The following is a 14,594-nucleotide window of genomic DNA, read 5'->3' as shown; positions in this document are numbered from 1 at the left end:
CCAGTTGGCCTGGACCTGAGTACCCCCAACTCTCCAAGTCGTTCTGTCCCCAGCACTCACTAGTGCCAGACTGTATAAAGGCTTAGTCACAGGGAAATTATATGTACACATTTAAGTGTTGTATGTGTAGGATTACTCCATAAAAAGAACTAAATGTCTTTTTGTTGTTCTTCTAAACAGGGTTTCTCTGTGTAGTCTGGTTATCCTGAACTCCCTCTGTGGACCAGGCTGACCTTGAACCGACAAGAGATCTGTCTGCCTCTGCCTCCAGAGTGCTGGATTAAAGTCCTGTGCCACCACCACCTGGCTTGTCTTTTTATTTTTTAAGTTTTATTTATTATGTATATATACAGTATTCTGTCTACATGTATGCTTGCATGCCAGAAGAAGGCACTAGATCTTTTTTTTTTTTTTTTAAGATTTTATTTACTTATTATGTATACAGTCTTCTGCCTGCATGCCAGCAGAGGGCACCAGATCTCATCCAAGGTGGTTGTGAGCCACCATGTGGTTGCTGGGAATTGAACTCAGGACCTCTGGAAGAACAGTCAGTGCTCTTAACCGCTGAGCCATCTCTCCAGCCCCCTTTTTTTTTTTTTTTTTTTTTTTTTTTGAGACAGGGTTTCTCTGTGTAGCTTTGGAGCCTATCCTGGCACTCGCTCTGGAGACCAGGCTGGCCTCGAACTCACAGAGATCCGCCTGCCTCTGCCTCCCGAGTGCTGGGATTAAAGGCGTGAGCCACCAACGCCCGGCGGCACTAGATCTCTTTCCCAGCACCATGTGGTTGCTGGGAATTTAACTCAGGATCTCTGGAAGAGCAGTCAGTGCTCTTAACCTCTGAGCCATCTCTCCAGTCCCTTGGTTTTTTTTTTTTTTTTTTTTTTTTTTGAGACAAAGATGTTATGTAGTTCTGGCTGGCCAGATTAGAACTGTGCCACCACACCAGCTTGGCTTCATCTTCACCAATTCCATTCGTTATTTTGACAGAAGTCATTTACACAGACTGATGCCTCGTGCAATGGTTTTCCCAGGTGATCAGAATCCTGAGAGCCTCAAGGAGTCTGGCCAACAAAATGTGCTGTTTACTGTTCTCACTCTCACAAGTCCACTGTGTGCTCCAGAATCTAAATGTAATGGTGTCATTACTCTGACAGTGAATCAAATGTGTGCCTATTTGTCTTGACAAACCTCCCATTTCTAGCCTGACAGGTATCCATGGATATATCCCAGAAAGATATAAAGTGTAAAGCAGTTCCAGACAGAGAGCTTGAGACTATCTGGCCAGGACCACTGGACACAATCATCTTGGTTTTCCTCTATCATTTGGCTAAGAGAAGATTGGCACAATTTGTTGTTTAGTCTGTCTTTCAACTGTTGATAAACCAGGGAACATCTGGGCAGCAAGCTATTATGAGCCCCTCTAAACAACAAAAAAGAGGAAGTGGTTATGGACCAAGCATAAAGTTATCTGCTCTGACTTACTCCAGATACCTTACTAGGAAGGATCATAGACACCCAGATGATCTCAAAGTGGCTAGACCTCAGGCCACTTCAGGTGGAGGGACCCCCGAAAGCCCACACCCATTTGTGAACCACAAGGGATAGTTGCCCCCCCCCCCCATCATCACGTAATCCCTTAAATAAGAGACACAGGCACAAGACTGTCATTCACTTTTCCGCATACTTTATTTGTTACAAACATACAATTTTTTAAATATAGACTGTAAAACTCCATTTGCAAAAGTCTGCTATTGGAAGGAGTGCACACCAGCAGGAAGGATTCTTAAACTTTTTATTTCTATGAGTTTTTCTGTCAGTTTTGCTAGTTAGTGGTAAATACGGGACCCGCCATTTTACAGACCTGTCTGAAGCTTCTGGCTGTATTCACATTGCTCTTTGAAGCAGCCCTGCTTGTCTCACAATTCATCAGAATCTGAGCTTCAACCTACAGGCGGTGAGGTCACCAGCCCGTCTGGACTCTGCTTTGAACGGTTTTCAGGAAGTGTGGTTTCTGGATGGGTACTGCACTTCATGGATTGTTGAATTGCCCATGCAGCTGTGTTTGTTAAAGTGCATTCTTCTTTTAAAAAATAAGAGGAATAATCTTTACTCTTTAACCAAGGTACTTAAAAAATGAACTTTTTGGTCTCTCAGCAGATATTTCCCAAATTGATCCTACCGCTACAAATTTTAGTGTTCTATTTACAAATGTTTATAGGGTTCTGGGTGGAGGGGACCTTATAAAACCAAAGGTGCAGCTTCATTTGAAGCAGAAACCAGCTCTACAAATCCATACACAGGCATACACACTGGTTCAGGATGCATAATAAGCATGTTGGTATTTACACAGACTAAAGACATTCCAAACCCTCTTAAGAGTAATTCCAACCTAAGCTAATTGTACATCTAGAGCAGGAAGCTGCCTCCTGCTCTTGAGATTTGGCTTTAACTCATTCAAATGACTTCTGCAGATTCCCGACTAGGACACCAGTCCCAGCTTTGGAGTGAAGAGCCTAGCTTAACAGGCCACCGTAGACAGGACAGGCAGCGAAGATTCCTACAGAACACAAAGTATGTCATCTGTACTGTACTCAAAAACTGGAAAGACAACTGCATGAAGATTCATAAGAGTAAATGCCTCATACAACTGTTCTAACTTCAGAAAAAAAAAGTCCAAATACACTGACAATCCTAATTTCAGATATCAAGGTCTTGGGAAAGTAACTAAAATATACTTGCCTGCCACCAAAACCATATTCTTTGTAAAAAGTCATGATGACCTACAGCCAAGTCTCTAGACTTTTTGCCCAACCTCCTGACTTTTCAGACTCCTGAGAGCTTTGGTTCAACAGATAGTGACGTGGGCTTGGAGAAAAGGGTTCATTATAAACTCTTCCAACACACTGTGCTCAGGAATATAATCCTGCTTATTTTCTTGGACTTCCTGTATTTGTATTTCTTCTAGAAGGGACATTTAAAAGGGAAGAAACAAACTTTTTGTCACTCTATTTCCAAACACTAAGATTAACTAACCATAGTGATCTTGCAACACAGGGCACAAAATATTTTGCCTTTAATAACTAAGAATTTTGTTGAAAAAGTCAGCCACTGAAGAGTTCCTGAAGGTGGGAAAATGGACACACCTGTGCCTTCACTATCGGGCACTGAACTGTTTTCTCTCCAGAACTCTGGACCCATATTTCAGAGCACAAAAGTTATCCCTCTTAGCCACACCAGTGGTAGTAATGCAGTGGACATAAAATTTGATCACAGAACCTCATGCTTATAGTTAAAATCTTTCTCCAAGTGTTAGAATCAAGAAATGGCTTTGACTTCTAACAAAGCTCTATTCTCCTTATTATAAGTCCTACTGAAACTACAAATATGGCATTTACTATTTTAACATGGCTCTCTCTACCTATCCAAATTGGAATGTCCAATTCAAGAGGCATTTGATTTTCAATTGAAAGTAAAAGTGAATACAGGTGATTACAAGATTACATTGGTAGCTATTTCCTGTTTCATCAGGAAATATAAAATACATTCATAAAGGCCTTAATTTGGGTCAGGAGTACACACATCAATGGGACTCACTAGGGTAATAAATCTTCATGGTACAACTTTATTCTTTTCCCATTTTCCAAATTTAATTTTCAATATTGACAACTGGATCCCATTTGTTCACATAAAAGTTTATTAAATACTTCAGTAATGAAACTAGATTCAAATTGTGAGGACTGAAAAAGATAACTTTAGTGAAGTCAGAGATACCTATAGAATTCACCATTTGTCAGGCTAGCTATCTCTTGAAACTTCTGGGGACTAGTATTTGAAAATAACTTAGGTTTTCTAAATTAAAAGCAGGGGAAATGAATTATACTTTGCCATTTCCACCTTACATCTGAAATTTCCAACAGGACAGGACATGAACTTTTTTTAATTATATATATATATTTTAAGGTAAACGTGGCTCTTTTTTTCTTTTCTATAAACTACCTCTCTCCCTTCCCTAGCCCCCCTCCCCACACCCACCATCTTGTCTATTGAAGGGAGTTATGACTCTTTAGGAAGACAGCTAATTGATTTACAGTACTCTAAAACCAACCCTGAAAACAGATAATCTCATTCATTTACTATAACTTCAGTGCTGTTGTTGACAGAAAAGAAAAGGTTACCTTAAGGCTCAAGGGAAAGCAACTTATTAAATTGTGAATGCAGCATTGTTTACTCTCCCATCCATTGGAAACTAGCAAATGCATCCTAATCAAGAATACAAACTTTCTAACATTAGCAAAGATCTCTATTCTCCTTACATAGAACAATACTCAGAAGTGGATTATCTAGGGGCCTGAGAAACCATGATCCACATCACACATGATTCATGTATTTCATGTTCAAAAAGTGCTTTATCTTTGAGAACTATGTCAGGGTTAAAATGGAAATATACAATGCAAAGTCACTTGCCACCTTTTCAAGTGAAGTAAGTACCAAGTGGGAAAGGAGCAAAAAGATGGAGGCTCTGCTCTCTGAACAGGCCTTACATATGTGACTTTTAGGGCATACTAAATCAAAATTGTCTTAAGAATTAGTAACAGTGGGCTTTTATACCACCATATTTTAAAACCTGAGATTGGACATCAAAGCAGTCAACTTTGTTACTCATCAGAGCAATTCTGATACTTCCTAAAAATAGAAGAAAACTCTAATTAAATTCAGGGTCAAAAAACATTAACGCTCCCCAATCAAAAACATGATATTAAGAGTGCTGCAGAACAACCACTCTCAGCAAACAGGTCATTTTAACACAAGCATAAGTCACTTCTTCCCCTTCTCACTGGTCAAGGCCACACTATTTTCAAATGAATATCTACTGAGAGATCAGTTGTGCATTGGACAAAGTACCATAATTGGGTTAAAAATGAAAACAAAATTTACAGTGAAGAATACTTATGTGCATGACTTACACACTCCAGCCTCTTTACTTCCATCCACCTCAAGGGCAAGGTGGATGCAAATAGTCGCCTGTGTAGATTGTTCTACACCCCTGTAAAGCCAGTCAAGGTCACATTAACAAAGCATCCTCAGCAACTCTAGTGCCTGAAGTGTGCAGCCATTTACAGACCACTCAATATGAGGGCATATTATAACCAGCCTCTTTTGCCCACAACCCTGCATTTTCAGGTAAGATAGGATAATTGTTTTGTTTTGAGAAAACCGAAGCTTGAATCTTTTAAAAGACCTGCAATTTACTGCAAAGTGATCCAGAGGTAACAAAGGAAGCCGGAGGCTAATGGCTGCCTGAACCAAAAGCCTCTCAATCATTTTGCAGTAAATAATTATGGAAAGTGACATGACAAGTAGCCATGTGTGCTTCACAGCTACTGTCATTTGTACCACCTACATGCCTTCAACAGATACATAGGGTGTCTGGGTTTTTGGTTTGCTTGTGTTTGGTTTTTGGTGCCATGCAGATTTATGTTTTGTTTTGTGCAGCATATGCACTGAAGAATTTGCTGACAAGAACTGCCGTTAGACTTGCTGAAATGATGTGGAGGGACAATAGAAACCATTAAGTAGTAGTAGGCTCTCTGCATAGATTTTCTTCTCTTTGATTTTCTTAAAAACATGTGTTTGTATACAGTAGCCTGAGAAACAAACATTTCAACAATAATTTGAAATGGAGTTTTTGCTCCAGGAATGTGACTATTTTCATTAGCTGGGACATCTGCCAAACTTAAAAAAAACAAAAACAACCCCCCCAAAAAAAACCCTCTAAATCATTCATAGTAGCACTTCAAAAACAAAACAGAAAAGTTGGTAGTTTCCCATAATTTGTACAATGCCATTTTCTGATAGGAGTTAACAAAGATCAACACCTTCAAAAAACTAGTATTTATGAGCTGACTCTCCACATTTGCAGATTTCTATTGTCCCTAGTCCCTGGAATGGGGATCAGTGAAATGCTACAATTAATCCCCATCCTTCTACTATCTTCCTACAGTGGGAAGAGAGGCCATGAACCACCCCCTGTAGGAGAAATAAACCTTAGAGATTGGTTAAGACTTAAAAACCCACCACTATGACATTTACCACTTAATCTTACAAAGGCAGGTCAAAATTTTAATATAAATTACTTTTGCCAACACATAGCTTATGCATTCTTTGCTCCTTTTTTTGGAGGATTCTCAAATTGATATCTAAAGATTTACATATGATATATTACTGTTATATGGTCTAATGACTAAGAAAATTTCTCTGGTAACCAAAGCTGACTCCATATATGGTAGTGTTCTTGGCATATACTCTATATGCCTCAGACCACTTCCACATTCTTTCTATTCAGCTAATTATAGCTTAGTAGCCACTGTTGAAGGATTGTGAAGACCCTGTCATTTCTACAGAATAGAAAGGCAAGGCTAGTTACTGCAATTCAGCCAAATAAGAAGAAAAAAAGAAAACAAACAAAAAACAAAAACCAACCCCTTGAAAAGGAGAGGTACTGCACCTTTGCAAAATTGAACTGGCTCACTGCAGCTGAGCAACAGAACCACCACTGAAGCAAGAAAACAAGTTGGTCTATACAGGAATTGTACATGATTTGAAAATGAAAACGTTACAGCAATCAACAAATAGCTGCAACCTTAATTTTCATTGCTGCCTCAGAGTTTGAAACTATAGTTTCTGCAAACCTAATGTTAGCTTCTCAGCTCCTTTACTAAAAGTAGGAATTTGTTCTCCGCAGCAAAGAAACACTCAAAACACATAGGTAAATACAGCAGGACATTATTGAAAACAGCTGCCTTGTAGTACAAAATACAGTACAAGTATACGGATGTCATTAGAACATCAAAAATACTATTGCTCCCATACAATTTAGGAAACATTCTTTGCAACGGAGAAAAATTTAAAAGAAAAACTTTAAAAAAATCTGTTTAAAAATTCTACTGTGGATGATGAGAGTAGAGAAATAGTCTGTAAGGGCACCAGTGTTTGTGGCTCTCCCATTTTTAAGTCTAAGAGCAACAATATTCTGAATCAGTCTAATTTTTTTCAAAGCCTAATTTTATATACACAATTATTTCCCTCCCTCTCAGCCACAGACTTGAAAATGACCTTTTTGTATATTACGTATTTCCCAATAAATACAAAAAGATTGTATAGATTGAATACCAAAATAAGATAATAAAAAGGATATGCAATAAATTAAAAAGGCAGCTCAAATAAAGGGCAGGCATGCAGTTAAAAAGAAATACTAAGATTGTGGAGGTGGGGTTACTTGCCTCCTGGTTCTTGAGAAGGTGTCACACAAATACCTGAAAAACTTTGGAAAGAACATTAGCTCCCATTCAATTCAAAGTTGCCTAGGTCTATGACATTTCTAGGAATACCTTTTGATGGGGTGGGGTTAACTTGATTAGAAAAATCACTTATACTGAAAATCCATTTAAAATATAGAAGAGGCGATCCTTGAAAACCCCAACTTTTATTCTTGAAAGACAGCTGGATAAACTGGCAAATGCCAGTTTGTTGAAATTTCAAGATGGTATAAAAATGCTTCCAGGATAGAGTCAGCATTCACGGTCACTTCAGTTCCATTCACAGATGGATTTCAGCTTCCACCGGGTGCAATGCTTGAATCATTCATCCATCATTTGCCAACTTTGATTGTGAGGTACTGAATACAATGGATCAAGTTCTTAAAAATTTATTTTAAAAGAATAAATGATGCTGGAATTCTGGACCTGAGGATCGTCAGTATTTCAGTAAATCCACAGATTAAACTGAAGGTAAATTAAGACTTCAGTTCTGGTTGTTTCCAACTTCTCCGTGAGGATGTATACTCCATTAAAGCTCAGGCTTGTAGCCACACTGTTCCTTTTTGCAGATAGTCAAGTTTTTAGGTTTAAAATGCAGCCAGCCAGTGGCTGTAACAGCCAAATTAGCCATAATTCACTAGCTCATATGGTGGAGCCACAGGGATCCAGCTCTCACTCATGGTAAGCCATTTCTTGGTAATGACCTCCATATTGAAGAGATCAAGGGAAGAACTTTAGTGAGCAGCAACCAACCCACTCAAATAATCCGTCTTGTGCTTTATGCCTGACTTCTTGTGCCTACCTCAGCAATCCCCATTATAAAACTGCTTTCGTTTTTTTGGAAAAAAAAAAGCCAACTTTTAAACTATTTTAGTAATGGATTCTAGTTCAAGCTTTGATATCTGAATTCATCTGCATCCCGGAAAACAATTCTGCAAAGAAAAGACAGGGGCCTTGGTCCAGGTTCCATGCAAAACCATTTTTTTTTTTAAAAAAAATGGATCCAATTGATTTTTGAATTCTCCGATGGCTTCCTGAATTCTTATCTTGCCCTGTCCACGATTGTGTAAAATTGCATTCCTTTCCATAAACCTGTACCCTCAGAACCGGGTAACTGCAAAGGCCTCTTTCTTCTCCAAAGATTCCATTAAGACCTAGATCCAAAATGCTGATTTCGATGGAGGTGAAGGGATAGACGCTGCAATAGTGAGGCCTGGAGGGATCCTAAGACCAGATTGCCCAGGTACAACACAAATTCAACTATTACCAATGGATGAGTCTGGGTAACTCAGATGTGGTTTTTGTCCCAGACGTTCGAAGACCTGTTCCCTCCAGTGTCATACTGATGAATTTACGAACCTCGGTTTTAAACAGAAGCTGAGACTTTTGCGCAGGTGAGGAGATGCTGCTGTCCTCTTTGCAGGTTGCTGGCAGTTCCTTGGAACTTAACTGCTTTTCTCTAATTGTCTGTGACTGTTTCCTTATGGTTATTTCTCTTAACTATATTATTTTAAATTTTGTTTTCTCCGTCTGCGGCCTCCCCTGATCCCTCTCCACTAGCTCACTGGGGACGAGTAGGAAAGGGGACTGTCTAGCCAAGGGGATGGTGGTGGGGTGGGGGAGGCCAGTACGGGAAGCTGCCGTTTCAATCCTCATCCACTTCCTCGCCCTCCGACTCGTCGCCGCCGCCGCTGCCCCCACCGCGTCGCTCATACAGCTTATCCCTCTGTCGCTCCTGGATTTCTTTCATCTCATCTGCATACCGACAGAAGGCGCCTCCAAACTTGCCCCAGGCCTTGAAGGGCACGGTGATGGCATTGCGGTAGGACGGCTTCACCTCGCTCACTCGCAGGAACACCCCGTACTTGTTGCAGCCAACGTCGAAGAAGAAGCGTTTGGAGTCTACCGTGATGGAGGTGCCCTCCGGGAGCTCTCCGTACAGGCCGCCCCCTGGGCCGCCGGCGCCGCCTCCCGGGCCGCCGGCCAGCTCGTCATCCTCGCCCCCGTAGTCGTCGATGAGCTTAGCCAACGCGTCGCGGAACTCGATGAGGCCCTGCGCTGGGAGCGCGATGGTCTGGCCGCTCTGCAGGCCGCCGGGCCCGGGCCCCCCGCCGAAGCCGCCGCCGCCGCGGTTCACCGTCTGACGGATGCGCAGGAAGCGGCCGCGCTGGTTCTCCTTGAGGTCCAGGTAGTACTTGCGGTTCTCGCGCACCAGGAACTCGCTCTTGAGCGCGCGGCGCGGCCCGCCGCCCTCCTCGGCTCCCGCCGCCAGCTGCTCCGGGCTGCTGGGACCCAGCTGCGCGTAGTGCTCGATGAAGTCGCCCAGCGAGTCGCGGAACTCGGCGGCCACCGCCATAGACAGCGTGAGGCGGCTCTTGGAGCCGCCCGCGCCCACCTCGGCGATCTTGAGGAAGCGGCCCTTGGCGTTCTGCTTCACGTCCAGGTAGAAGCGCTTGTTCTGGATATCCAGTCGCTTCGAGGCCAGCTCCTGCGTCTCCTGCTCGCCGCCGGGCCCACCGCCGCCGCGGGCGCGGGCTGGAAGCCGCCGGGCCCGCCGCCGCCGCGCTCGCTGCCGCTGTCGCCGTCCGCCATCTTCTCGGCCGCCGCCTCGCCGCCCGCCGCTGCGCTCGCGCCCCCGCCCTCCGCCCTGCGCTCGCGCTCCGGGGCCCCCAGCCTCGCCCGCCGGCTCCTCACGCGCGCCCGCCGCTCATCGCCGGCCGCCGCCGCCCCCCATCGCCTCCGCGCCCCGCCCCCCGCGCTTCCGTGCTGCACGGCCCGCTTCCGGCGCGCGGGCCTCGTGACGTCACTCCACCCCGCCCGCCGCCGCCTCTCGGCCGGAAGACCCGGCAAGGCGGCGGGGCGCAGGGGTGACGTCACTGGCCGCGCCAGGGAAGCACCCTGCGGCTCCCTGGGGGTACTGTGTCGCTCCGTCTGTCCGCTGGTTTTGGGATGCTTTCTTTATGCTTTATTAACGCCCATGGTTTCAGAGGCTTTAGTCCATGGTCAGAGGGCCCCATTGCTTTTGGGCAGTGGTAAGGCCGAACATTAAGCTGAGAAACATGGATTACTCAAGAACGTTGCTGCTCACCTCGTGGTCCTGGGAAGCAGAGACAGGAAAGGGCCAAGGACGAGGGATCTTTCCAGAGCATACCCGAGTAACCTGTTTTCTCCATTGCGATCCTACCTTTCAGTAATGCCACTAGATTGTTAATACGCAGGCCGTAGTACACTGATTAAGTCAGAGTTTTAAGGTTCCAGTCACTTTTCAACGACTGGATTCACCAGCCAAGGATGAAGCCTTCAATACATTCTCCACCCACCCCCCTCACCCCGTTCTCTGTCTCTGTCTCTCTCTTCCCTCCTCTCTTTTTTGTTTGTTTGTTTTTCGAGACAGGGTCTTTCTGTGTAGTTTTGGAGCCTGTCCTGGAACTCGCTCTGTAGACCAGGCTGGCTTCAAACTCACAGAGATCCACCTGCCTCTGCCCACTAAGTGCTGGGATTAAAGGCGTGTGCCACCAACGCCCGGCTCAAGTATGTGTTTCTATACAAACCAGAACACTACCTTACTTTATAAACTCCCTGCATGGAGTTCACAGAAATAACTCTTCCTTTTTGTTTATTTATAATTGGGATTTTTTATGACAGTCTCTCATTACCTCAGTTAGACTGACTTGAACCTGAGTTCTGGCATCAGTTTAATCTTGGTTAATCAAATTCTATTTTAATCAAGTGTTAAGTGTTTTAATTTTGCTTGTGTGTGCATGTGATTATACATGTACATGTGTGTAGAGGCCAGAGGTGAACATGGCTGTCTTTGTTACCCTCCACCTTATTTTTTGAGGCAGGTTCTCTCACTGCCTCATGGAGCTCATTGAGTTGAGTTAGGCTGGCTGACAGTGGGCCCCAGGGATGCTCCCCATGCTGTGCCTGCAAATATCCCCCCCCCCGCCCGAGATTGCAAAAGCACACTGCTGCCGTTTTATGCAGGTGCTGGGGATTCAAGTTTAGGTCTTCAGGTTTGTGTGCTAACCTCTTAACTCTCCAGTCTGTGTTCTGTCTGACGTCAGATTTATTATTTGTTTCCTTCAAATTTTCATTTGTTTTTAAGCCCAGGATCTTCTGCTCTTTCAATCTTTTCAAATAAGTGCATATTTTTGAGAGTTATGATTTGATGTTTTAAATATATGACTCTTTATATTTAACTGTAGTTAGTATATCCACAGCATATCATGATGTCTAACATGAAGTTAAAAATTTAAGGAATTTCCTTCAAATGACTAACCAATTGTCCCAACACTACTTGTTGAGCAATCCTTCCAGGATAGACGTTAACAGGTGGAGACAGGGGTAGGTTATTTTGGGCAGAAGGAACATATGTTCCCAGATGGTGAGCAGTGCAGTTTGGCTGGGGCTCAGGGTCTCTGGGGAGTGGGTGGGGAGTGTGGAGTGGGTGGTGAACAATGAGACTGGAGACAGCTGCTCAAGTGACTAGGGAGACCCTTGACTCGGTGGACAGGGGCTACCATAACTGTAAAAACAGGAGTAATTCTTTAGTCTTCTGTCTCAAGAAAGTGACCCAGGGCAAAGGAAAGAATGGGTGGGGCTACAGTGGAACCCAGCACAAGCCTTTGATTAAAAGCAGTAAATATATATATATATAATATATATTATATTATATATTCCCTTGGGGCGGGGTTCGAGGCAGGGTTTCTCTGTGGTTTTAGAGGCTGTCCTGAAACTATCTCTTGTAGAACAGGCTGGTTTAAAAACAGTAACTATATTGTAAAATAGGTCTACATAGACTTTCAGTGGCTGGACAGTGTTAGTTGAGGAGGAGGGAGATTGTGGTTCTTTGGTCAGAATTTAAAAACTATATGGGATCAGAAGGAAAAAAAAGTAGGTGGTGCCGGGCGTTGGTGGCGCACGCCTTTAGTCCCAGCACTCAGGAGGCAGAGGCAGGTGGATCTCTGTGAGTTTGAGGCCAGCCTGGTCTACAGAGTGAGTGCCAGGATAGGCACCAAAACTACACAGAGAAACCCTGTCTCGAAAAACCAAAAAAAAAAAAAAAAAAAAGTAGGTGGTAATTTGAGGTGAGGGCTCTTGTGACTAGAGAATGAGAATAATGCTAGCAGATAAGCCTGATCATGCGGTCTTTGGATGAAAATGATAGTTCAGAACCAAACTTAGATTTCAGAAGACCTCAGATGTTGCAGGTGTTAGATGTTCCCCCATCCCTGTGTACATGGAGTCAATGAAAGGTGTTTTTTAAAATTGTTTAATTTAGAAACAATCTTATTTTAAGTATCAATCCCAGTTCCCTCTCCCTCCCATCCTCCCCACCCCCACCCACTCCCCAGGGAGGGTGAGGCCTTCCATGGGGGAATCATCAAAGTCTGTCACATCATTTGGGGGGAGGCCCTAGGCCCTCCTCCGTGTATCTGGACTGAGGGAGTATCCCTCCATGGGAAATGCGCTCCCAAAGCCCATTGGTGCACTAGGGATAAATACTGGTTCCACTGTCAGATATCCATAGTCTTCCCAGGCCTCCTAACTGGCACCCACATTCAGAGGGCTTGATTCAGTCCAATGCTAGTTCCCCAGCTTTATGACTGGGGTCCGTGTGCTCTCACTTGATCAAGTCAGTTGTTTCTGTGGGTTTCTCCAAAATGGTCTTGACCCCTTTGCTCATTCCTCCTCCCTCTCTACAACTGGATTCCAGGAGTACAGCTCAGTGTTTAGCTGTAGGTGTCTGCTTCTGCTTCCATCAGCTACTGGATGAAGGCTCTAGGATGGCATTTTCGTTTGTTTGTTTTTTTGAGACAAGGTTTCTCTGTGGCTTTGGAGGCTGTCCTGGAACTAGCTCTTGTAGACCAGGCTGGTCTCAAACTCACAGAGATCCGCCTGCCTCTGCCTCCCGAGTGCTGGGATTAAAGGAGTGCGCACCAACGCCCGGCCTAGGATGACATTTAAGGTAGTCATTAATCTCATTGAGGAAGGGCATGAGGGATCAGGAAGACTGAGTCGGGGGAAGAATGGAGGAGAGCAAGAAAAGAGATACTTTAATAGAGGGATTCATTATAGGTTTAAAGAGAAATCTGGCACTAGGGAAATGTCCAGAGATCCATAAAGAATCTAAGAATCTAAGCAATAGTGAAGAGGCTACCTTAAATGAAAGGTGCAGTTTTTTAATTTTTAATGCATTTTTGGAACATCAATTGTTTCCTCTGTTTCTTTCTTCTTGATCGACTTTCAGCAAATTAAGAGTATATGAGATAGATCTGTTGACTGTTTGAAAAGCTGGCAGGATGCCCCTAGGCAAATGTGCCAGTGGAGAGTTTAGTACGGGTGAGAGAGATGCAGCTTAGAGACTGCCAACTGGACAGCATTCTCCTTGGGGATGAGGGGTCACATAAAGCAAGAGACAGGTGAACAGAATGGGGAGAGAGCAAAGCTGATGACGACTGGAGGTCACATGACAGTTAATAGTGGAGCATGAACTTCTTCCACATCTTCAAGTTGCACTACAACTCACACTGCTCGAATCTTCCAATTCTAAATACTGTTTTTAGCCCTGTTTCACATTGTTACTGGGGGAGGGGATGGGAGGCAGATGTCAAAGCTCTGAGCAGTAAATGGAGGCAGGAAGTGTGGGTTGAGGAGCCACCCTGTGACAGGACAGGAAAGGAAGGGAATGGGCAAAGGGCACAGGCTCTCTCTTAGAAAGATGTGAGTAGTATGAAGGTCAAGGAAGGGCAGAGCCCAGACTCATTCAAAATCATTCATGTGAAGCCAGGAGCAGTCACAGGAGATGGGCACTTGGGAAAGGGACAGGATGGAAAGTAAGAGAGCAGGGAGAGAAGAGAAGACACTGGAGCCTCTGGTGGAAGGGGAAGAAGTTGAAGCAGCCTGCCTGAAGCCACACGCTGAGTTGGCTAGGACTCTGGGAGGAACTGGATGGAAGCCAGCAGAGCAGCCCTTGGCATCCAGGGAAGAGACTGAGGCAGGTGTTTTGGATGCACACACTCTTAAGCAGTGGAAGCTGGACTCTGGGAAGCAGATGGGAGTGAACACTACCAGGCTGAGGTGGCAGGGGACGATGACTTTGTATGGCTAGTTTTGAAAGAGCCAAGCTTTGAAGGGAGCTGGGCCAGGAGACAGGAAGTGTTTATATATAGTGAGGGCATGGGTTTGGCCTTCCTCTTACCCCATTTTCTCTCTTAAACTTGAAATTTAAACAAAAAATACTTTCAAGGACTTGAGGGTGTGGATCAGTGGGTA

At 44.2% G+C, this 14,594-nt stretch overlaps 1 protein-coding gene across 1 annotated transcript; it reads right to left on the bottom strand.

The window, feature by feature from the left end:
• Positions 1–1,662: 1,662 nt before the first annotated feature.
• On the bottom strand, positions 1,663–9,923 carry Purb (purine rich element binding protein B). The gene is given in 2 exon segments (XM_027388153.2): positions 1,663–9,845; positions 9,848–9,923. Coding segments are annotated over 2 exon segments (945 nt in total). The 5' UTR covers positions 9,909–9,923; the 3' UTR covers positions 1,663–8,961.
• Between the last annotated feature and the right edge of the window lie 4,671 nt (positions 9,924–14,594).

This window comes from Cricetulus griseus, assembly GCF_003668045.3.
Source record: "Cricetulus griseus strain 17A/GY chromosome 1 unlocalized genomic scaffold, alternate assembly CriGri-PICRH-1.0 chr1_1, whole genome shotgun sequence".
NCBI lineage: Eukaryota > Metazoa > Chordata > Mammalia > Rodentia > Cricetidae > Cricetulus > Cricetulus griseus.
Note: the sequence above shows the minus strand (reverse complement) of the source record. Positions and strands in the feature narration are given on the sequence as shown.